We start from the raw sequence: 24,994 nt of genomic DNA on the forward strand, positions 1-24,994 counted from the left end.
AGCTGAGGCCATAGCAGCATCCCTAACACCCACCCCAAGGCACACCACGCTCATCCACCCCAGAGGGACAACCAGTTCACCTGACCTATGAGATCAACATCAGCAGGGAGCGCTGGCTCCAGCCTCACTAGCAATATGCACAAAGTGACCTGCTGAGCCAAACCCCACAGAGCCAGGCAGAATAAAAGGAGAGCACGAAGACATCCCTCCCACCCCAAGACATCCCTCCCACCCCAAGTATTTTGCAGGATAAAGAGCAGGAGAGATTCACGATCTATTCATTGAGATGGTTACAGGCAGAAGCTTGTCTATTTTGCTTAAGTGTTCAATTATTGCCAGGGACAGGAAGATTGACACTGAAGATCTAGTCAAAAATGAGGGACAACATGCTGGTGAGTGGATTGTTCCCATGGGCACTTGTGGAGTGTCCATTGGTCACTGTGGGTATCTGGAAGGGCCAAGGTGATCAGTTCCAACCACTGTTCTTCCCTCCCTGCTTGACCCATTTTTTTTCTTCCTCTTACGGGTCAGTTACAACCAATTTAAATTAGCGTGGCCCCGTCAGGTTTTAGGTTTGACCTTGGTGCTGTCACCTGCCTCTACTTCATGAAAAGGGAAAAGAGATTGGGAAAGAAATGTAAGATGGGTGCAAGGAGGCTTATGGACCAGGAGGACAGTCTCTGTTCCTACTTTGCCTGTGGACTTGACCCCTTTCCAGATGCAGAAGTAGCAGACGATCCACGCCAGCAGGAGACACAGAGCCAGCTCCCAGCGCACAGTGCCCAGTTTGTGAATACCATCCGTGAGCCCCAGGACTCGCTTCCTGCCGGTGTCCGGGGACAGGGAGAGAAACATTAACACCCCAGATCCCATTAATCCATACAGACCTCTGCCACATTACCCCCATCAAGAGACTTAACAGACTGTCCACAACACCTCACCTTCTCTGTGCCCTGTGCTGGCTGCAAAGGACTAAGGGCACTCACCCCTCTTAAAGGCACTTTAAGAGCCATAGATGAAAAAATCCCTGTTGAGGCTGAGCCTCTGGCACCCCCTCCCTTATGAGACCTTCTTCCCTTCAGTGAGAAGCAGCAGCATGTTTCCTGTGGCCATTTCAGCCTCTCTGGGATGCAGCAAGGAGCCCCTCTGGGACACTGTCTGGCCTGATGCACGACCCCTCTTTCAGAGGTGTTTTATTGCATCCAGAGGTGTTTTATGTCTTCCAGGCCCATAGTTAAACCTCCCTGAGCAGCCTGATGGACCTCTTCTCTTTGGCACCAAACAAGACATGGTCAGAAGTGAAATGGCAGTTCTGTCCCTTTGTGTTTCACTGTTCAGTCTGCTCTGGCCTCTCGTGCTTGCCTGCCAAGGACAGCCTGCAGCACCCAACACAAGCACACCCTTAAAGCAAGTCCTCATCCTCTTTTGGGGCTTCTTTTTCACCTAGGCACCTCAATACCAGAATGCTTGCATGTATGCTGCTCAGTGCAAGCAGCCTCTGGGGTGCATCTAGTCCTCGTGCCCCGGTGATCTGTGATGATCTCCATGGCAGCTCCACGCATTGTGCTCCCCAGGTCTGACACATCCCTGGGTCTGACACATGGCATCTCACTTGGCCTTACGGGAACCCCCCACCCCGGGGTATTCCTACAGCTTCAGCCTTTGGATGAGAGTGGAGCCTGAATCGAGGGAAAGTGATCACATACTCCCAAAACTCAACCACTGGGGAGGTGGCGTTCGCAGGCATGGTCCTGTTGTCCAAGCTGGATTTATTCAGAAAGTCCACACAGAGATCTACCAAAAGAAAAGGAAGCCAATGAGCCAGAGAAATTCTCCAAGGCTCCTCCATGAGGGATGCTCCTTCCCCTCTCTACCCTAACCCTCATGCGGACTGCACACAGACTCTTCATTCCATGCTATTGAACATCTCATTAAACCCTTGTATCTCATTAAGCATCTCATAAAGGACTGGCTTTCCCCAGCTGCAAGTTCCAGTCCAGGCGTAGCCAGAGAGAGGAAGGAGAGAGGGAAAGGGGAGAGCAATTCCTAGCCAAAGGGAAAACAGATGGCTGCAAAATGTAGATTATTGTGGGATAGCCACTATAAGTAGCCAAGATACAAAATCTCATTCTCCTGAGCTACACATCACCTGCTATGCACACATACAGGTATATGTTCACGTACACACCACAGCTGCCTTTGTGTCCTGCTAGCCCACCCCCAACCCTGTCATTTAGTGTAAAACTGCTAAAAACAGAGGACATGCCATGCATCCTAGAAATGCACCTCATCATGCATTTGGCAAGCAAAAGATAATCCACAGGAAAACAGAAGAAGCCCAGCTCTGGCTGGGAAGCTTCTGCACGTGAAGCGAACATCTGTGGTTTCCTCACAAACAAAGCCATGCTGGGAGAGCTGAAGGAATCAGATCCACTATTTACAAGGCTGCTTACCTCTGCTGGGATGTAGGGCAAAGGAAGCTGTGAGTAAATGGCCCATAGGGCGGGGAAGTTTAACACATCACAGAAATGAATCATCACAGCCCAGAGAAAAAGGGAGGGAACTAAACTGCTGCCAAAGCCCTTTCCAGCTTGGCTTTGCACTGAAAACAAAACAACCTGTTCAACTTGGTACAAAAAAAAAGGCCTGTCAGGGCATCTGATCCATGAAGGTTGACTCACATCTACCCCATCTTCACAGCTCGAGTGCCTTGAACAAAACAAAAGCCACATCTTCACTGCTGGTCACAGTTTTGTGAACTGTGGACATGAGAAAATGAGACCCCTGGCCAACACAATGAGGTTAGACCAGAAGAAGAGTGCCTTAAGAGTTTTGTTTTCCTGGTTCCTGCACTGAGAGACTTGTACTGGCAAATCCTCCATGAGGGCCTGGACTGATTCAGCCAAAAGCTGAGCGTGCGAAGGAAAACAGTTTAGTACATGACAGCAGCTGCTCCAGTAGCTCTGAAGTAGCAGGGTAGCGTAAGGGAATTGTGAGATAAATTGTCGTGCCAAAGCTAATGAAATGCTCTTGCGTTGCGAGGAGGACACTAGATTGGCTTAAAAACTCTCCTGACTCACCTCTCTCACTTTCAAGAAAATGTGGATTTTTCAGTGAAATGTCAATGACCAAAATATCTCCATGCAGAAACAGTTTTGTCCCCTACTGCTAAACACAGGGCCAGACCTCTCACTCCTCCTGGCACCTGCCCGTGGTGAATGACAACGGCTGCCTTCACAGGAGTCCCTGGCCACAGAGCACCTCAGGAGACCTCTGGACACCTCTCTGTGACACCCATATTACAACTACAAAACGATGCCAGGAACCAAGACATTCATCTACAGTTAAAATGTTTTTTAGACAAATAAAAAACATTTTCTATAAAATCCAGATAATTTGGGGGAATTGGGAAGGGAGTCAGCTTGAAAGGCAAGTTTCCACCTGCTCCCACCAGAAGCCACCCAGAGGAAAGTGTACCTGAGTTCCAGGGGTTATTGCAGCTGGCCCATGGCAGCACTGCGGTGAAGGAGCTGAACAGGTAGAAGAGTGCCCAGGACAGGATGATGATGTAGTAGATGTTCAGATAGGACTCGATGACTTGTGCGGAATATCCAAGTCCTGTGAAGGAAAGCAAAGCCTTTTGAGAAAGATGCCAACCAGCTACGTGTCAAGCTTAGCCCCAGAAAAGACATAGTCCGTGCTGTGGTAAGAAGAGTGCAACACCAACCAGATGGGTCACTAGAGAATAGGATGAGACCTACCTCTTGGAAAGGGAAAGGATTTTATGACTGTGCATAAAGGCAGGAAACGTTGTTGGTATCTCTAAGACAGCTCTATGGTGGAACAGAGAGAGAAAACCTTTCACTGTCGAGAAAACATTTTTCTGACACTAATGTGTCACTGCGTTGCACTGCCTCTCCTGCAAGAAAATCAGCTGTAGCCTTGAAAGAGAAGAAATGCAGGTGAGTTTCTTCCTTCTGGAAAGACTCTGGGAAAAAGGGTTCTCACTGCTGATGTACACCAGGATATACTAAGTGTGGAGTTGGGGCAAAAGTGCAGATACTGCTGAGCTCCAGCCTTGGGTCCTGCTTAGGCCTTTCACTCACTGGGACACCAGAAAATTCATTGGGTCAGAAAGCCCAAATTCATCTGTTTAAAGCTGGTTGTCAGCACTGAGCCAGCACCACTTGCCCTTAGTCACCTACAGGAGTTGTGGTATTGCTGCCTCTGCACACACAGCAGGCACCAGGAGAGAAAATGGGGCTGGTAGAGAGAGGATGGGAGGGGAAAATAAATTAAAAAAGAAGAAAAGAAAAAAAAAAAAAGGAAAAAAAGAAAAGAAGAAGAAGGAGAAGAAGAAGAAGAACCAGAATAAGATTTCCAAAAGAGGCTCTGAGTCACTACCTGCCAGAAAGTGCTGCCAGCAATTCCCGTAACTTGACTCACCTTCGAAGATGGGACAGATCTTCCTCCAGGCGGTGACCCCTCCCTGGCTGGTGTACTGCCCCAGCGCTGTCTCCAGGAGGAACAGGGGGATCCCACAGGTGAAGAGGAAGATGAGGTAGGGAATGAGGAAGGCTCCTGCAGAGATGGGTGAGATGCTGCCTCAGGAACCTCTTTAAAACCTTACCCCCACCACCCCTTGCCAGGTACCTGTGGCCACAGTTGGAATCATCTAGATAAACACAAATATTTCTCTGAATTAACTGTGTGGCCCGTGGAAAAGAGCAAGGTCTCTAACTCCCTCATTTCTTGGAAAAATACAGGCCTGACCTGTCTTGTGCTACAGCAGTATTTTTGTGTTTGGTCTTGGCCAGAGCCCAGGGGTAAGGAGTAGCCGGGTGAGGGGAAGAGAAAAGACCACACTGGAGAAGTTGTCCCTGTCGTCACTCCCCCACCTCCTGCTGGCTTTCAGCAGGAGCCAGGTAAAGCACAAGGAGCCCTCATTTCACATAACCACATTAGTTATGCCTGTCCTGGGAGTCACAGCAAAACTCCCACTTGCCCAGAGGATACAAACCTGGAGGATGGTGACATTTCTTGGTAAATAATAAATTTGCTGGGGTATAGATTCGCTTGAGACAAATTTCACATCAAATTTGACAAGCAGTTTGAACTGAAAGGATGGAAGTAGGGGGATGGCTAAAGAGCATCCTTCCATCATTTTCAAAATGAAAAATTTTAACTTCTCTCTTCAATTTTTCATTAAAATATAGAGAAACAGCTCAAGAGAAATCAGCCTGAAATGACCCTCAGATTAACTCTTGATATAACAGAGGGGGAGAGGGAGCAGCTGTTTTCGCAGAAACAAAAGCCAAAAAAATCAATGCAGCAAAAAAAGACAAACTATATTAATAAGTATAAAATAATAATAAAATGATAGTAAAATAATAATTAATAATAATAATTATTATTATTATTATTAATATGCCATGCTCAGCCATATGAACTTTTCTTTTTCCTTTTTCCTCTTCTTTTTGGTTCTGCTGCCACCAGTACTTTTGTTGTTCTGCTCAGAACTGCTCCTAAGAACTCAGTTTCTCTGCTTTCCTCCCTTCTGCCACCTCTCAGACTTTCTCCCCATTGTTCTCCCACCCCCAGTGCCTGGGGAGCAGCGCTGGTGTGGGCAGCAGAGATGAGGGCCCTTTCCTCAGCAGGACCAGGCTTTGTCCCCAGGCCCACTCCCCCCCTGCCAGCACAGCCATTCATGCTGAAATTCCTTCCCATGAAGGATAATTAGCAATTAGGAACATTTCCTCTTGTTTTTAAGCCAGCAATGTTACAATAACAAGCAACATCCAGATTTCCCCTAAACACAGCTGTGCCGTAGCTGCAGGGGACCCGGGGCTGGAGGCAGGGAGGCCGGTTCACAGCTTCCATCCAGGTTTGCAGAGCAGGGAGCGGGAACTGCCTGTGATAGACCAGAGGCAGCTGCTCCTGCAATGTTACAAGGCATCTGCATGCCAAATCTACAAGACAGCTTCATTATCCTGCACACGGACGAGCCCTTCAGCAGGTCCCAGACCCTCTCCTTGGATACTGTGTCTCAGAGCCTGATCCACTTTAGTCTCTGAGCAATGAGGGTCTTCTCAAACCTCTGTTGTCTTGTCTCCCTTAACCTTCCCAGGGTTGTTACCATCTGAAACTCCTGTTTCAGTCTCTTCCCCAGCTTGCTGCTCCACTGGAGGAGAATCAGCCCTGAGAGGGGCCCCCAGAAATAGGCCCCCTTTCCTTACAACGACTTCAAAATGCAGAGCAGTTAGATCAAACTTGAAAATGAAACCAGACACTCGGTTGCTTTACAAAAAGGTAGCACAACTGTTTTTATGGCATCTGTCTTTATAGCTTTATAACTGTTTCACTGCACCTGAAGGTGGAGAAAGGTGACAGGACACCATTCTCCAGTTTGGGAGCGGTGGAGCTCTTATAGATGGCAAATGTCTTTTTTTGCAACAACTTCAAGGACTTTACCAATGGTGAGAATATCTTTTAGTGGCATGGGAAAGACTGTGTATCATCCCATAACAGTTTGTTAGCCAACTAGTTCTCTGGAGCATCAGAGAGAGAAATGTACCTTCTATTTTCTGCAATGGAAGTGTGTGAGTTGGGAGGGAAAGACTCTCCCATCCTAATCTTTCCCAAGCCTAGCCTTGATGACCTCTGAATCTCAGCATTAGATATTCCAGAGTAGTTTAATTTAAATATATATATATATATTCAATGGACATCTAATATGAACAAAGTAGCCTTTCCACACTCATTAACAGAGAAGTTGCAAGGACTACCGAACCAGATACCATAGGCACACACTATGCAAAGATATCATCTGAGCCCAGGAAGCCTTCTCTATGCAAAAGACATGAATTTTCTCTCAAGGCATCACTGCAGAATGGGCTGTTCAATGAGGTGCAACACCAGTGTTTACTCTCCTGTGCCATTCCGACTTGCTTTTGTTGCCTGCAGTGCCTGTCATCAAACCCTCAGAGAAGGAGACTGGAGGATCTGCTAAAAAACGTCCCAGGTTCAAGTAAAAAATATTTTCATTTTCTTAAACCACCTTCTTATCCAACCCCCATTTGGCTCAGAGGAGACAGTGTATTGACTCCAGCTTGATTTGGAAAAACTCCAGTAACAGCACGGGGGACAGGAATTTGGTAGTCTTGGGCTGAACAACAGCTGAATCAGTAATCCACTGGTGATGGCTCACAGCACCTTGGGAAAGAAAGGCCTTTGTGACATGGCCTGCAGGGAAAAGATGCTTAAGGCAGGGGGAACAGGCTAAGAAAAGTTAGTGACAGCCAGTTATTCCCTTCCTACTTCCCAGTTACATTTTATTGTTATGAGAAATAATAATGTTTATAATAATAATGTTTATAATAATGTTTAACCACCCAATGATTTTATTGCTTTGTTATTATGAAAGGGGCAGAGACACAAGGAACAGAAGGGAAGAGGAACAGATTCTTCCTGGGGACAAATTTCCCTGCTGTGGTTTGACAGCTGGGAGAACTGCTCCTCGGGAAGAGGCATGAGTGTCCTTCTTCTTCCCATCCTCTGCGAAAATCCTTCCCTTCAGCTGTGGTTGTCTGGCTTCTGGAGCCAACTGAGTTGTACTGACACAGTAAAACACTGTTTCCCTCATAACCAGAGGGCAGCCAGCACTGTGAGAGGAGCTGGTGGGAGATAAGTGCCCTGGAGAGGGAAGCAGGCTCACAGGTGCCAGGACGGCAGTACCAGGCTTTGGCAAGTATACCAGCACCACCAGAGCCTTTCTTCCTCCATTGCAAGGGCCTGAGAGAGGTGGAGGTGACTGACAGAGTGGGAAATGGACTGATGTAGAAGGAGGTTGCTGCTGGCTTTCTGAACCCTCACACCTTCCTAGTCATTTCAGAAGAAAATCTGTCTCTAAATGCCCGAGAGCCTTCAAGAGTTACTGGGAGGGCTCCCCTCCTAAAAGACCGATTTGTCATCCAAACCTGGGAGAGCTGCTTTGAGAGCCAGCACCCACTGGGGAGCTGGATTCATCTCCCAGTGCCGCTCAGCTCCTAGCTTTGGCAGGAGCCATCTTGCTGGAGGAGACACTAAGGGATTGCATATGGGGACACACAATGTGTAGGAGAAATAGATCCAGACACGAGTGTGTCTTGCAGTGCCCACAGAATGAGGACAACTGATGCATGCTGCAAACTTACCACCGCCGTTCTTGTAGCAGAGGTAGGGGAACCTCCACACGTTGCCCAGACCGATGATCTCCCCGGCCACAGACAGCACAAACTCCATTTTGCTGCTCCACTGGCCTCGCTCTTCCATTTGCTCCTTTTTTATCTCTTCTGGAGCTGCAACGGCCCCATTGGGCCCTGCCTCCTTAGCTGCAGCTCTTGTCATGGCTCTGTGGGACAAAAGAGAAATAGAGCACGGGATGCAGGGAGCTGCTGTGGGACACGCTGGTGGGAGGAAGAGGGAGGGGACCAGCAACCACAATGGATCTGTCCCTATTATCACCGTGGGGTTCCCCGCATCCTTTGGAAAATGGCTGATTTAGCATCAGCCAGAAGTATTTTCCCTGGGTTACATCAGCGGGACAAAAATCCTGTGTTGAAGGGACAGGGGAAAGGTCTCTGGTCAGGTGAGATGGACCCACCCACATCACCCCTTCACCAGACTTACTCCTGAATTCAGCCTTCTGCCCCACAGCCCCCGTCCTCATCCTTCCCAGCCCGTCATCCTCAGTGTACCTCCATCTGCCCCTTCGCACCCTGACCCCAGTGCTCTGCATCTCCACTGCTGCTGGAAACTTGGCTGTGGCTTTGGAAACAGCAGCTCTGATGAAGAGGCAGGGAGCTATAACTGATGAAGGGCACAGGGGCAGAAGGGGTTTCCTTTCCCCATGTATGTTACACAGCAACTGCCTCTAAACTTGCTCCTGGAGTAACTTCAGAGGGCAGGATAGGGTTGGTAAGGAAGAATAGCCTGACTAAGAATGGGTGCCCTGTCGTCTTATTTCAGGACATTGCCAGAAGTGCTGTCTTCATTCCCCTGGCCACCACATTACATGACAATGCAGCCTGCCACCTGAGCAAAATGCACACGCGCTTATTTGACCTAGGCTCCTTTCGGTAAGAGGCATGAGCAACAAACCTCCACCTCTTTGCTCAGTCCTGCGAAAAAATGAAATAATGCCCCTGAGATCAGCAAAAAGGCCCTCATACTTGTGAGGTGCTTCTGGTCTGGGCAGGGATGTACTAAGGTTAGACAAGCTCAGTTCCTGCAATGAAAAGGTTAGTAGGGAAAAGCCCAGATGTGGAAACACAGAGCAAATCCTCTGTCTGAGGAGGCACACTGAATGTGGCTGGGCCTGTGAGGTGCTTCCTGTGCACGAGGAAGACATTCTCCAGCCTACACTGAACCACGAATTATGCTTCACGTCATCCTAACTGAGCAAGTTAGTAGTTGCTAGTTGCAAGATATAATTTTGTATCACATAAAGAGTCCTTTTAATTGGCTAGTCAATCTAAATCTAGCCAAAATTCACTCAGGCCAGACCGAAACTTCTTGTTGACAACATTTTACGTTGATCTGCTGAAGCTGAAGTGTAGAGACAGGAAGCTCCCTTTGACTTAGCTAAAAGAATACCACTCGAAAGCTTGCTGTAATGAGCTACTTGGTGTAAGGATGCGCGTGAGAGTCCAGCTGGAAAGCAAAGACCTAGCACAAACAGGGTAGGTGATGAACGGTGCCAGGGAACTCCGAACTGTAGCTACCTCTGGCTGGTGGCATCGCCGAGCAGAAGTTAGCCTTTGAAGGGCTGACTGGTGTCAGCAAGGGACAGATGTTCCCATGTTGGGATCAGGAAGCTACACTGGAAATAAATCTCTCCAAAGCAGTAACATCCCTGTTAAAGGCTTGCATTGCCACCAGCTGCGGGTGCAAGGAAACCAGGGCTTTGTCTCTTCACATTAGCTTGCTGTTGGTTTGATAGGTATTTTAATAGCACATCTCTTGTTTCCTCTGTGCATCCTAAGGGGACATCCCCATTACCAGGGAGCAGCAGGGACAAGAATCTGCATCACTCACACTGATTAACCCTTCCTCTGCCCCTGGGTCTCCTCGGGACCACTGCAGTTATCTCCCCCCCAGGAAAAGTCCAGACATGGGTCTAGAGGTAGTTCAGCCCAGGGACTGAACGAGCAATACCTCACCATGCTTGACTTCCTCCACCTTATAGGACCTCCAAACCTATCCAACAACCTTTTGCACCCTCAGATAGGACCAGGACACCATTCTCTCCCTCCTTATGCATACTCTTCATTTTTTTCACTTGGGGCTAGATAGTATGTGAGGCAGCTCATGTGCAGTAAGGACTGCCAGAGAGCCTGAGGCAACAGGCATCAACGATACATATGGTCTTACCAACAGGCTGGCCCAGCAGCATACAGACACCACGGCATTTGCTTTGGTGCAGCGTTCAATAGGGCAAGGAGGCCACGTTTGCACTTGCTCCACACAAGACAGCATCGTGATCAGTGTGTCTCATTTGTGTCTGTAAGTTGCTCAGTGCAAATGAAATGATTTTCTAAATGCTAACCCTCTGGATATATCAGGCCCTGGGGCAGAGAAAGACACTTGCACATCAAAAGACCACTTTCAGTAAATGTTCACAGCAAAGCAAGCAGCTTTTGGCAGAAGGTGTGCTTCCTGCCTGTCATTCAAGCAAAGAAAGGAAACCAGACCTCACACCGCAATACAGCAATTGCTCTCTAAGTGCCCAGGACTTTGTTCTCCCTGTCTGCCTTAGTGCTGATAACCCCATCCTATTCCCTTTGACATCAGCAGCATGTTTCCATGGGCTCTGAACACAGGTGGCTGAATCTCATGCAAAGCATTAACATTGCCTTCAGTAAGAGGAGCTGTGGCAAGAGCAAGGGAGCATAAAGCATGGAGGAGGGCAGTCAGGGGTCAACGAAAACCATCTTCCTGTCTGTAAAGGTGCATGTTCTAAAAAAGAAACAGAAAGATTCTTTTACTCTGTTAAATCTGAAAGAATTTTTTTAGAGTTATTTCCAATAAAGGCTTATATATAGGGCACTACTATTGTGGGCACCACCACTTTCAGTGCCAAATGCAGATGCACCAAGGCGCTAAGGGAGCAACCTCCCTTCTTTCCCCAGCCCTTTATGCTCTATATGCCAGAAAGTGCCTATCTACAGGTATGGCCTGCACTGCCCCAAGCTCACCAAGTACTACAGCACATGTGGATCTGCACTTGAGTGGGATGTTGGATCAGTCCTCTGACCTCTAGCCCCACATTTAAAGAGCATGGTGTAACCCAGACCTTGAGGCATGTACACCAAATGCTGCCTTGTGCAGAGCTCGCAAGGCATCAACAGCTCACCAGCATGGCAGTGCTCTCGGCCCCAACTTTGCCCCCACCACTTAGCTTTCCTGCTGGGCTGGATGGGGAGGTGGAAGCACCAGGTCCTGCTGCCAGTCTTTTCTCAGCCCCTGCAAGCCAGGCAAGGCCCCTCTCCCCGCCGCCTGCCTGTTGCAAGGCCTGCCAGCTGGCTAATCAGTTCATTCAGATGCTGCAGCACAGCCTCCTCGTCTTTGAGAGGAGCAGAGCTCCACGCGCTGTCAAATGGGAGAGAAAAAATAACTCGTACTTAATGAAACGTGTTTGATCTGTCACAGTCCTTGGCACGTTCCAATTTGCTGCAGTCCAGGGCACATTATCAAGCACAATGGTGCTTAAGTCTGCGCTTATTGAGGATGTCATGAGAAGCTGACAGGAGAGGACTTTGCTAATTCTCTGCTTTTATTCTTTTAATGCAAGGAGGATCCAAGAGCCAGCCTATTTATTTCTGATAATATTTGTGTTTTTCCTGTTTTTGTGTTAGGCCTGCCTCACACGGGGCAGGGGGAGATCACAGACAGACCACCTCTCACCTGTTCCAGGCAGCGAGTGCCCTGGGTGCTAGCCCATAGCCTCAGCCCTGCCACCAGCCTCGGGATGTCTGGAGCAGGGCTGGGACTCTGTGCCCAGCCCCTGGCTCCACAACAGGCCAACATGAAGTACAGAAGCTCAGGCACTGTACTGGAGAACAAGGCTGGGAAAACATAGACCAGCAAGGGAGATTCTGTGCTGGTGAATTGTTCCTGTTTTAAACAGGGATCATTTTAAACAGTGTACAGGTGGTAGATTAAACCAGGGCCTAAAATTTGGGCCCTTTGTGGCATGAGCTCCAGCTTCTCCCTTCCCAGGCAAAGCAAGACACAGCATCACACCTCTCCGTTATCTCCCTCCTCTGCATTGCCCGCTGTTTCGATGAGAAAGCCTATTCACACACCTCCTGCCTCTTTTCCTGAATGTCTGCTCCTACTGTGCTCCTGCCCTATATGGTCTCAGGCCAGATGGAGACTCAAATAACTTCTTGTTTCCAGCTAGGAACAATCTGAATCTCCCACAGCAGCCCAGCCACCAGCTGTGTTACATCCTCCCCAACACGCAGACATTTTCATCTCCTTTTAGATTCTCTTGTTCTTAATACACAAGTTTGGAGAAAAAACTTTGCCTCTCACTGCCTGCCTGCGATTTTTCTGCTCTCCCTTCACCAAAGGTTGGAGAAAAATCCTCTGGCTCCTTCATTCTCAGCCTATTGTTTCCTCTGCTATAAAGCTCTTCCCATGGCTAAGATGCTGTCCTGTCCCTCTCCTGGACCCATTCAGCCACCACCTCCATCTTCTGTCCTCAGCTCTCTCAGACCTCACCAATCTCTTTCAGAGGTGCCCTGCTTTATTTTCATCCCTCGGTGTTCTGAGAGGCCTTTTACCAGGTCTGGAGTACCCCTGGCAGACATGACCTGTCCTCTTCCCATGGAGGAGAGAGGGCTTCCCTTCCACCCAGAGAAACAGGCATGGTGCATGCAGGCAGCCCAACTTTTTCTCCACAAGATTTAATGCTGCAAAAATAAGAACCCACCTGGATCCCGCTAGGCACTAAAAAGAGGGCAGGCAGCATGCAGGCAGTCATAAACAAGTCCCTTCCTCAGTATCTGATGGAGGTATCCCTGTGTCTCCATGACCAGGAGTTTAGGGCCATGTCATCCTGCACCTACCACCACAGGATCCATCAGGTATGGCCACCCAAGGCAAGCAAGGCCAAGGACACACCTGGAGCACTGTGGATACTCACCTGTTCAGTCCAATGTGCCAAAAGCATGATGCAGGAAATCAATATTTATTGGCTTTGCTTGAGAGCGGGCTATCATTAAAGGGAGGAGGTGGGAATTGGAAAGAGAGAAGAATGAAGTGTCCTTTGAAAGCAAAACGTGGTGCTACCTCAACCACTCCCAGGGCAAGAAGGTCTTATTGAGGGCTGCTCATATGAGACGAGGAACAAGAGAAAGAAGCTGCTTGGGTTTTTGTCACAGGAGGAAGAAACTATCAGAGATTCTCCTGAAGCTTTTCTTCCCACAAGCCTAGTGCCATCACGCAGGAGCTCCTACCACTGGGAAGCTAACATCCTCTGTTTGACCTCTTCTGCTGTTTTATCTCAAGGCAAATGAGAGGAGGAAGATCTTATGTGCAAACAATGAAACAGCAATTGAGACATCCTTAAAAAGCACTAGATAATGCTTACCAGATGAAACACAACCTAAAGCACCTTTGGACACTCATAGGTGTTGCCTGAGCTACAGGAGGAGGAATTGCAGGCGGTGCTGCAGACAGCTGCATTACATTTGTGCTTCTTGGGTTTGTTGTGGAATAAGCAGCAGCCAAGCGTAGAAACTGCAGTCTGAGGTGGGGAGGGAGGAATCAGAAAGATGGAAGGCTAGGTTGTGTTACACAAGGAGGAGCAGGAAGACGCAGAAAATTCACTGGTTGCACGATATGAGCTGGCAGTTGGTCAGCAGCCGAAAGCCTGCATTGCATTTCGATGGCAGGAGGAGGGAGCAGGGACAGAAAGTCAGGGCTCTGTGAGGAGCAGCAGAGCCAGGGCACAGCTGAGGGAACAAACCCAGCTGGATTAGTGCAAGAGGGCTGCCGCTGGAGTAGGTCATATCTGCAAGATGGACAGGAAAATATTAGCAGTAGGAGTAAGTGCCTCCCAGACAGTCTGAGAGCAGCGACATGAATAGGGACAGCTGCTCCCAAACCCAAACATTGCTGGAGCGCTGCTCACTGCAGCTGCAAGAAGGAGAAGGGCAAGGAAAGGTGTAGCAAGAGAAAAACTGATCAGCTCCAGGACAGCAGTCAAAATTAAAATGCCTTCCTTTTCGAGCTGTTGAAAGCTAGCTGACTTCTTTACACCTTTTAATTAACTTGCAGGTTGCGTGGGCTACAGGGCATTCTCAAAGCATCTGTTCAGCAAGGTTCACGGGGCACGGGAGGCTGCCACGAGGATCAGACCCTGCTTGCATTTCCTCCAATGTGAAATCAGGGCCATGCTCCTGCAGTTGGTGAGTTTGCTGCTTACTGACACCAGCAAGAGTGAGATAAGGAGTGACTGCGGGTATGCTAAAAACACGTACATCTGTGATGCAAGCTGCAAGGAGTACGAGCATCGTCCTTCACAGCGCACAGCCCCGGCTCAGGAGGGACAAAATGGCTCCTGCCCAGCCCTCTGTTACCAGAGCAGGAGAGCCTGCCAAGCACCTAGCAGAGGCTGGACCTTCCTGTTGCCAGCATCCCATCCCTTGCTAAAAGCAGCATAGGCTGTTGTTCTCCCTGCTGGCTCAGTCTCCTGTGCCCATGGTTCACTGTCCCTGCTGTAGAGGACAGATATAGAGGTTGTTTTGTACTTAGCCTAGAAAAAAATCAAGACTAACCGATGAAGTCCATAAATAGGATGTAAACATGTTCAGAAACCATTCGCTGCCTTCACACTGAATCAAATACACCTGAGACCTTTGTTCATCTTATACCTTGGCCATCCCCACTGCCCTGTAGCACAAGACCCCATAGTATGCAACCACAGCAGGCCCAGGGCAGGGGGCAGTGACTGTTGTGCAGGCTGGGGGGACACCATGGGGACAGGACAGAGTCCTGGGCAGTGGAAATGGAGCCCTGCAGCCACCCCACTGGGGCTGCAAAATTCAGGGAGCACACAGGTGTGCATGAAAACCCTAACCTCTGCAGCACCTAAAATCTGAGCCTTGCAGACCCTGCGTAGACACAGGGCAGACACAACACACAAAATCAGGGCAGGCAGAGAGGAGGTTGCTGTCTATGACTGTAAGGGCTCTGTGCACCCCTGCCTGCAGTGCCTGCAACAGCGCATGTGCACGTGCATCCCACCCACCCACTGCATCCTATGCCTGCAAGAGGAGATGTGCCTGCTCTCCACCGCAGGGCACCACACCTTTCCTGTGGGCTTGGTGCCCTGCCCAGGAGCACTGGCAGGCAGGGAGAAGGCCAGGGGTTCATTAGCCAGCCCTCAGCAAGGACCGTATCTGCGCCCATGAGTCCAGCAATGCTGGGCTCTTGCAGAGCTGCAGAGGTCAGGTCCAAGGTTCAGCCTCTCGTATCAGCGGCTGTCAAAGAGGAAGAAGTGGGGCAATAACATTTCAAATGACATTGGATGAAAGCCCTGATTAGCTGTGATTACTTTAAAAGCACTGTTGATTTAAGGAGATGTAGATCAGGCATTATGAAACCCCCATGCGATCTGCCTGGGTTTGTTCACAAACGCACCCTCCGATGCCCAGAGTTTAGCACATGCACAGACTGTGCCTTCTCCATGCCCTCCCTTTCTTCACCCCTAACCAGGAACAGATGTGGGGACACCCTGAGCAGGAAGAACAAGCAGCACACTACTGAACACACCTCCTGGAACCGCAGCCCCAAATCCATGTGCCAGCACAGGGCCAGCATCTCTGCTGGGCAGCATGGGGGGAGAGGGCATCTCTGCCTCCTGCTTGCCCTAGCACCTTTCCTCGCATATTTACCACCACCTAGCCATCGCTGCCCTCCATCCCCATCTCTCTCTGCTCCCCTCTCTTCTCAACCTGTCTTAGGACTCCGCTTGCTCTGCTGCAGCCTCCAGTGCCACTTGCCCATCCTTCAGGCATCCCCATGCTCCACAGCTTCTTGGCAGCCCCCGGCGGCACTGCTGCCCGTTTTGTCCTACAGGAGACATTAAGGATCAGCCTCTCCCCTGGGCTGTTCCAAGCTGATTATTCCTCGCCGTCCTCCAGCCCTCTCTCCCTTTGCGTGGCACTGGAAGCTCTCCCCCGGCAGGGTTGCTGGCCCATTCCCCAGCACACAGCAGGCAGCTGCCTGTGGGAGGACCAAAGACACTGGCACTGCCGACAAGGCGTGCACAGCCACCAGACCTGCTCTGCGAGCAAATGCCCAGCTCACCTGCACCCGGCGAGCTCTGCCGGGCAAGCCCGTCCCGTCCCACCGGAGTCCAGGCAGGGAATCCACCGGGAGCCAACGAGATACAGCAAGAGTTAAGGCACGGACTCCCCTCTCTCCTCCTCCCGTCCCTCCCCTTCCACCAACTCCCCCAGCACGCTGTCACCCTGCTCGCAGGTGGGTGGCAGGGCGGTAGCAAGGGAGGTGCATCGGGGAGGGAGAACTTTCTCCCCAGCTCCCTTACCACATACGCCTCTCCAGACCTTGAACTGCGGCCCCGACAGGAAAGCAAGAATAGAAAGCGGCCGTGGTCGGGCAGGGCAAAGGCCCCAGGTTCGCAAAGATCAGCCGCAGCCACCAGCGGGTGGCTCTGGGGCCTTGGAGAGGTGGCAGCAGGGTGCGGTGCCCCAGCAGACCCCGTGGCAGGACCCCGGCTCGGCATCCATCTCAGTGCTTCTCGTGAGCAATGCCAGCAGCAGGCACTCTGGGTTTGCTGCTTTTCTCAGGGCAGTTCAGCTCGGTAAGTTTTTTAATGGCGGCTGCTGTTTTGTCTGTCGGTTTGCCTGCAAACGTGCCTGCCAAATTCCTATTGACTTTCTCGTGTACCCACACGGTCAAATCGGAGCAGCATGTGGGATCGAAGATAGGACATGTCCACCACATGATCCGGTCTTCTCACCAGTGTCAGCACTCACCAGATGAATATCCTCTGGTCACCTGAGAGCTGACAGCAGCCCTCGCCACCATGGAGGTGGAGGCAGTGGGTTTACATGCCTCCCTTTTCCGCAGAGGTTGTTTGTCATCTTGTCTCTCAACAAAACCCTCCCTAGGTGCCAAAAGTCAGTGAATCACATCGTATTGGAGCAATGCTGGATTGCCCCAGGGACATAACGTGCCAGAGACACGCAGGAAGCACTATGGGAGCCACCCTCGTGCCTGGCAGGATCCTCGGGACAAAGGGCCCAGCCCCGCACTGGGGGCTGTGAGGGAAAAACCTCCCCTTCTGCTCCGGTCTCTGAGCCCATGCTGCTGGGGAGCATGCGGAGGGTTCAGGGCGAGCACCGGGGGATGTCCCCAGGGATGGGGCCTTGGAGCCATCCTAGGCCCAGCCCTGAGGCCACAGTCCTGCTGGGGCATGTGGAGCCTCTTCCTGAAGCCTCACATGAAGACAAAGAAAGATGGCATGTCCCTGTCTCTGGGGCTAAACTTTCCAGACATGCCATGTTTCAATTTCCACCTCCCACTTGGGCTGTTTGAGTGGATTGGGACTGCCCTGGTCCCTATTGATGAAGGATGGTGCCACTGCCCCTCCTGCCGCAGAGCACTGGTGGCAGCCAGGGCAGCTGGGAAGAGGGGTGGGAGAGGTTATCCTGATATGAAGAGGGGATTGAGATAAGCCTAGGTAAGCAGGGCTGACCTGAAAACCTGATTTATCACTCTGACATATTTCACAAGAACATTGCAGCTTTTTGCAAGCTGTAGATGGGAATGACCTGCGGCATTCAGGCAAAAGAAGAAGAAAGCCAACATAAATGAAAATGTTAACCATCAATGGGTGAAAATCATTCTTCCTCAGAAAAAAAAAGGAAAAAAAAAGTCTGCTATTTCTACTTCTCATCCCAGAGAGTACCAGAAGTTACAAACACTCGGAGTTTCCCCCTAGGCTATAATTCATCATGTTTTTAAACCCTGATATGGATGTGGGGCAACCACATCCCACCACGGCAGCCTCCGCTTGAGGACTTGCCCTGGTGTCACAGCCCAGATCAAAGAGAAGAAATCGCCTTCTGACCAGCTTGGCTGTGGGGGTACAAGCCCAGGAGAGGACAAGGGAAGGGTGACAGGCTCCCTGGCCACTTGTTGCCATGTTTGCTGGCAGCCCCAACCCCAGCCAGGTAGTCTGGGCTGCACTGCTGTGACGGGTCTCCACACCTGGGACCTCCAAGGAAGGCAGCTGGCACGGCAAATGGGTCTCTCCAGGTCACATCTTCCTCCTCCACCATGGTCAAGGGCAGAGGACACATCCTGCACCCCAGCAAAGGTCTCCTTCCCACCCTGCTCACTGCCTGCCGGCTGGCCGTGCACCCTCACCTCCCTTCTTCTCTTGCCCTTTGAGGACGAAGCGTGGTGCAGACCTGGCTTCCACCTCGCTGAGCCTCCAGCCAGAGAAGCCACCACTGTCCTTGCTCATCCACAATGATCCAACCTTTTGGCACCTTTGCTACTGAAACTGAAGAAATGCCGTCTCCCCCGCGGACAGAGGGCAGCTGCTTGTTTAATCAGGAATTTGCCTTGCCAGCTGAATGCTGTATTTTTAGAGGAGTTTCCCCTAGGCATTCTTATAATTTATTTTTTATGTTTATGGTTAATTTCTGCTTAAGTAAGCCTGCAACTTCCTACAACAATTCCAGCGTAACTAATCGCAAGCGAACATAACCAAAGTAACGAGTGCTAATGAGGCCCTACAGAACCGTAGTGGGCTCAGCAGCTGCAGCACCGCTCCAGCACGGGGCCCCGCTGTGCCTTCCTTGGTGCCACCCACCATCCATGGCCCTTCCCAAGGGCTTGGGAGAAGGGTTTTGGAAGGCCTTTGGGAGCATGTGAAGGGAGAGACATCTCCTTATTCTACAGCACCCATGGCATGGGAGAGGACAAGGCAAAGGCAAATGGCTCAGGAGCTCAGTGTTGGCAACAGAAGTGGAGAGGACTAGAGATGCGAGGGTGACATCCACGGTCTAGCAGCCTCTCTGAGTCTAACATCAATGCTTGCTGGTGATCGGAGGCCGAGGAGGACGATGGAAAACCTCAGGCAGAGGACCCAGGTGCATGCTCACTTGCTCCTGCTTGTCCTCCCTGTCTCCTCAGGGCAGCCAAACCTGTCGGTGCAGGGCGCACGCTGTGACAGCAAACACCTCGGATTGTCACAAGGATGTGAAGGACACGGTTGGGCTGTGGAGACAGAGGAGGGCATGTAACTCTGGACAGGTCAGGTGGAGAAAGGGGGCAACTGAGTCGCTGCTAATATCTCAGAAGCAACAGCTTCCCTAGTGCTCCTTCGTGCTCTCACCATGCACTTGCCTTATCTGCGCCGTGCAGATCCCCACACGGCAGGCTGCTAACCACATTAACAGACAAGGGCTCAGCCAAGCACCCTGCTCTGAGGGATACGCTCATTTGCACTGGCCCGTAGGCCACATTTAGCAAATTATCTGGGGACGTCTACTTCACAGGATTAAGTATTTCCCATATTAAGATGTTAATCTTACTCTGCTCTCTCTGTGTGCATACCATACCCTGCCTTCACCCCACACATCCACCTTCCTTGCCACCTGAACATGCAATATGATTCACACTGCATGATTCTTCAGTAACCACAGAAAAACTGCCTTATATAGTGCCAATGGCTAATGGATAAGGATCCCTCAATGCATCCATTTGAACACCTGGGGAGACCTACGGTTCAGGCTGCTTCCCACAGGATCAGATGCATCGTGGTCCCTGGAGGACAGCAGCATCACCACTACCTCTTAACCTAATCAGGAGGCTGAGACTCTTCCCCAGGCACCACTGATACAAGCACCACAGTGGGAAAAGCATGGCCTGATGGACCCTGGCAGTCTTTCCAAGCACTAATGACCCCAGGCAGAATCTCAGGGACTCCTTTATTTCTGTGTATTTTCTCATTTGAAACTAAAAGAAAAAAAAAATAGAGAGAAGAAGAAGAAAAAACACCATGAAAAATAAAATAGGTCTTTAATCTCATCCCTATATTCCTGAAACATATGGATTGACTTTTCAGGCTACGATGCAGATTTTGGATTCTGAAGGCTGGGGGGAAATTTCAAAGATTTACGTCTCCTGTCTAAAGAGACATCATACCTTTTCCATTTTTCCATCTGGGGAGATGCTGAGCAGGGGCACATGCCACAGACTGCAAGTGGATGAGTACTGAGCTGATCTTAAATGCAATATAAACTTCTTTCACTATATTCCAAATCACCAAAAAAAAAAAATCACTATATTCCAAAATCACCATATTCCAAATTTCACCAAAATTCCAGGCACCATAGATTGGTGAATGGTAGGTACTGCTGTGATCTAACCACAGAGTCTTTAAAAAAAGTGCTGTGAAAAATACCATATCTGGAGGTTTCAAGTGTACTCATTTCAGATTTAATCCATCAGTCTGCTCAATGAGTAATGTAGAATATACTGAGTCGTATTTCAAGCCAGGCATCACAGGTTCCAATATTTCATCCTAAAGTCCTATCACAAATAAGAATATCCAACAAAACCTTTGGTTTTCTTGCTTATCTGACCTGCCTAGCTCATCCAAAGCTTTACAGCAATTAGGTCATTTAGGAACACAGGCTTCGGAGGTTTCCTGGCTCATATATAACCAGATCAATAAACCACATGCCCAATTCATTGGACACCAAATTATTTTGAAACAAAGCAAGTCACAAGCCTTTCAGCAGACTCCCACTCTGCCTAAAAGCAGATGAGCAGGCTTTCTACCTCAGCCATTTTCTGGAGAGAGCTGCGGACAATTTTATGTTAGGTTTAATTTACTTTCCCAGTGGGACAAACCTCTTATGGATGTTACTGGGAAATGAAAGCATAATTTTGTTTGAAATTAGAATGACACGTATAAAAATATCTGTTGCTGGAGCTTCTAATATGATTCACACAGAAAGCCAACAGAAAAAATATCTTCTGCATCAAACGCCATTCATTCATTTCTACGAGTAATTTCTACCAGCCAGTACTGTATGCAAGTGGAGTGGCTCCATCCCCTATCACACTGCAGGTCTCTTCCAAAAGGGCCTTTTCCTGGGTTTCTAAACTATCTCCTACCCTCATCTCACAGATGAGCGCCAACCTGTAGGTCCTCAGGAGGCTAAAGTCGTCTGTGCCACAACTGGGAGGAGCGTGGTCCCTGTGGGAGGGAGCTGACTGCAGAGCATCAGCTTGGAAAATGTCAACAGGCAGCAGGGACCCAAGTGTCCCCATCATCATGGCCCAGGGAAAATCCCTCCTTGGTCCTACAGCCGGTTAACTGCCTGCCACCAACCAAACAAGAGGAGCCCAAGAGCCACCCAGCTCAGAGGATCTCCTGGTCTGCTTTAGAGACTGGTCTCTCAGACAGATTTGGGGTTTTTGCCAATTCCGGGCTGTGGTCAATTGTCATCTTTGCAGAAGGGCAGGGAAGAAACCCCGTGGAGCACAGGAATCAGCACTACTTCCCACATACAACTATGTGTTGGCTGTGTGTGGAAGGCAAGAGCTGACACTGTGCCAAAGGAAAGGGTCTTCTCCAACCCTTCCTGCACCCTTGCCTGCAGAAACCCATACAACACCTACACCTCGTGCTTGCCCAAGTGCCCCATGGCCCCAGCCCCACCAGCCAGGGAGCTGGAGCATCTCCTGCTCTGCAGCTCCTTGAAGCAAGGAGTGGGTGGTGTGGAGACCCGGCCACCTCGCCCGCTGCCACCAGCCTGCCCGAGGAGGGACCCGAGCCTGGCACCTCGCTGCTCCGCTGCCAGCAGTAGGTGAAGTCCTGGGGCCACCTGGTGGCTAATTGCGTGGATTGTTTTAATTCATCTCCCCCGTGCTGGGTGCTCCACGCAGCTCCAGAAGACTGGGCCATGCTGTGGTGCCCACCAGCGTCCATGGATCCTTTGGAAAGACGGGCTCTGATCACTCACCCAGCTCTTCCTAGGCTCCGGCTTCCTCAGGGTTACCCGAGAGTTATCCAGCTTCCCAGGGCTATGTGTCCTCTGGCTGCCCTCCTCAGATGCTGAGGCTACACCATTTAAAACAAGAGCTCTTTGATGCGTTGTGGGTTTGTTTGTTTTGTTTTGTTTTGTTTTAAACATAAATAGTGTGGAAATGAGGGGTCCTGTTGGTGGCAGGGTTGACATAACATACAGATCCTGACTCAGCCATGCAGCCCTTTTTCCATACGCAGGAAAAACAAAATAACTGGCTGTAGAGCACCTCAAAGCCAGTCAGCACAGAAATTGCTTAGGCTTGCAGATACCAGGGACAGTTTCCCGTGATCCTTCACTTGCATGAAGAAATGCCAGCCCACACACCTCTCTCAGACCCCAGGAATAGCCCAGTGACTCACCAGCCAGATGACTCTTTTGGCTGGGAGCTGGCAGTGGCTCCAGCAGAAGGTGGCGTCACACTCTTCACCTAAGAACCCCAAACATCCTGCTTACGGAGGACTCCTAATCAATGTTCCCCGTTTTCCCTCCTACCCTAACCAAGCTTCCTCTTCTCTGGCCATGCTGCTGTACAAACATGCCAGTGCAACAGAGATGCAGACCAGGACGCCAGCACAGCTGCACTAATACCCCACCAGACGTGCTGTAGCAATGGATGCAGGCCAGACAAAACTGAGACAGAGTGTATCTAGAGGGGAAAGACAAGGATTTAATGGAATTAATGGAGAAGCTCCCAAAGTCCAGACCAGAGCCACAGCTTTGAGACTCTCGGGCACTCTCCACTCCATGATCAGTCCTTCCTTTCTGCCCACCAGAAGGCTGGGGATGCTCAGGAACACCGGTGCTTGATCTGCCCCTTCAGAGCCCTCTCTAGGGAGAGGATTAAGGTGCATTGCTAACTCCACACAGACCATCTCCACGGCAGCCTCTCCCTCAGCCCTTCAAATCTTCCAGGGAAGGGAGCACAACCCAGAAATTCCTCTCTCCTCGGTGAGTGAAGAATCCTTGTGTTTTCCAACAGGTAGTTAAGGCTGCATAGAAACCGTCCTGGGGGGAGGGAGGGAGAGCCGCACAGGTCCTAGCAGTGAGATTCCAGATCTGTCAGCATCAGGAGGCCAGATCTGGTGGAGGGAAGGGGCAGTCCCGTGGTTGGCCTGGAAGGCAAGTCCTCAAGTGGGCAGGTGAGCTGGCGGAGCCTCTGGAAGGCAAAGGCAGGCATTGAATAAGGCCACAAGAGCAAAAGGTGACCTGGGCCCTCCCCTTCCAGTCATGGTTATCATTCATTCAGCCAGCTATCACAACCCATTCCCGAGCACTTGTGGGAGGCAGAGAACAAGCAGGGTTGGGAGTTTTCTTGGAGCAAGACTCCTGGTTGCAGTCAACGGCTGCCTCCAAATTGAGCTGAGGCACTGGAGACCTTCTTTGTCCTCACCACCTAATGAGTTTATTCCTAATGGTGCTTGCAGAGAGACAAAAGCAATAAAGTAAGGACACCAAGAGGCAACAGCCAGCTTGGAGCAGCCCTGCAGCCAGGCAGAACTCAATAAAACCAACAGTTTCACTGTAGCAATGAACTCATTCAATTGATTTATTCTAGGCTCCTTACTAATTAACCAGCAGCACACAAAAAAACCCCTTGCAAGGCTGGACTTCAAGACAGCAGCACAGCCCTGATCCCAGAGCCTCACCTCTCTGAGGGAGCCTTTGATGGTGGAGAGCTTGTAGACGATCCAGAGAGGGATGCACACCATGGAGGAGAGGGCCAGCAGCCAGCCTAGGGTGTCCCCCCACCACGGGTACACGTACTTCTTGTTGTAGGTCAGTGGGGTGTATTTGATCAGAGAAAACAAGAAGGTTGCCTGGCAGGGTGGAAGAAACCAAGAGAAAAAGTGCAAGAAAATCAACTGTTAGTGAAAATATGTCTTCCTGGTGACTCCACACCTGCACAGATTTTTATGGTAACAAAGAGCTCCCTGGGACAGAAACAGAGGAGACACCAGTCAAAACAGCTTTGCTACGGCAGTCCCCATGCACAGCACCAAGGAGCTCACCCCAGCAGTAGACACCTCTGTCACTGTTCAGCTGGGCCCTTCTCCCCATTGCTTAGCCCCACACCTGACCCCAAACGTCACAAACACGTGCAGAACAACAGGCTACATAACCCTCTACACATATGTACACCCCTCCATATATACAAATGTATATCTCAGAGGCACCCAGCTCTGCCCACCTCCCTCCCCACACCTCTTCTTCCCGTGGGCTCTCACCATGCAAACTGCTGGAGTGATGAAAAGCCAACAGTATTTGATGATGGGCCATGGCCGGTAGCCGATCATGTCTTCAATGTTATCGTAGAAACGCTCAGCACCTGTAGGAGAAGGGAAGGATGCCTCACTGCTACCAGGGAACAAGGACAGCAGGGTCTGTGAGTCCCAGGGAAGATGGCGAGTGGGGTCCCTGCTTCACCACCATTTGGGAGCTCCCCAGAAGATGAGGCAGTAACCTCAGCATAGCCAAAAACCCTGCTGGGGAGCTCTACGAGGAGGAGTGTGGCCAACTTTAGTCCATGTCCTGGACCCCGGATCAAATCAGTGGGTCACCAGGGCCAGCCCCTCAGCTGGCATCTCCTGTGCAAGGACATGACCCCAGGCTATGACCTGAACCCAGGTTTTATCCATCTCCTGTGAATATCAAGGCTGAGAGAGGTCTCTCAAAAATGCTGGGGGATCTCAGATGCCTGTATGCACAGGCTGGAAAATCACCTCACAACCAGCTCCACATCCCTAAGGAAGGAGGGCCTCAAAAGCAGGGGCACGTAGGAACACGCTGGGGATATCTGCCAAGCAGATCCCCCAGGGCTTTGCTGTGAGGAAGACCCCACCAGCTGAGTCCATGGGCACCAAAGC

The 24,994-nt window shown here is 50.4% G+C and overlaps 2 protein-coding genes across 8 annotated transcripts in view; both read right to left on the reverse strand.

Annotated features, from left to right (window-relative positions):
* The window catches only part of SLC6A12 (solute carrier family 6 member 12), a 36,088-nt gene extending 19,482 nt beyond the window's left edge, over positions 1-16,606 (reverse strand). Inside the window, exons 1-6 of the mRNA XM_048059009.2 lie at positions 16,360-16,606; positions 8,193-8,389; positions 4,447-4,581; positions 3,478-3,618; positions 1,707-1,794; positions 691-823 (exon numbers count right to left, since the gene is read on the reverse strand). Of these exons, the coding sequence (XP_047914966.2) occupies positions 691-823; positions 1,707-1,794; positions 3,478-3,618; positions 4,447-4,581; positions 8,193-8,385 (690 nt within the window). The 5' untranslated portion in view covers positions 8,386-8,389; positions 16,360-16,606. The remainder of the gene's footprint in view (positions 1-690; positions 824-1,706; positions 1,795-3,477; positions 3,619-4,446; positions 4,582-8,192; positions 8,390-16,359) is intronic.
* Positions 16,607-22,238: 5,632 nt separating this feature from the next.
* The window catches only part of LOC106030949 (sodium- and chloride-dependent GABA transporter 2), a 37,933-nt gene continuing 35,177 nt past the window's right edge, over positions 22,239-24,994 (reverse strand). For 2 of the 7 annotated variants that reach the window (XM_066990228.1, XM_048059006.2), the window contains 3 exons: positions 24,356-24,456; positions 23,777-23,947; positions 22,277-23,286 (listed from right to left, as the gene is read on the reverse strand). In XM_066990228.1, coding sequence (XP_066846329.1) covers positions 23,167-23,286; positions 23,777-23,947; positions 24,356-24,456 — 392 coding nt within the window. In that variant the 3' untranslated portion in view covers positions 22,277-23,166. Of the gene's footprint in view, positions 23,287-23,776; positions 23,948-24,355; positions 24,457-24,994 lie in introns of those variants that run through there. The other 5 variants (XM_066990227.1, XM_048058999.2, XM_013173012.3 and 2 more) reach the window with 5 other exon arrangements.

Source organism: Anser cygnoides, chromosome 1 (genome assembly GCF_040182565.1).
Source record: "Anser cygnoides isolate HZ-2024a breed goose chromosome 1, Taihu_goose_T2T_genome, whole genome shotgun sequence".
NCBI lineage: Eukaryota > Metazoa > Chordata > Aves > Anseriformes > Anatidae > Anser > Anser cygnoides.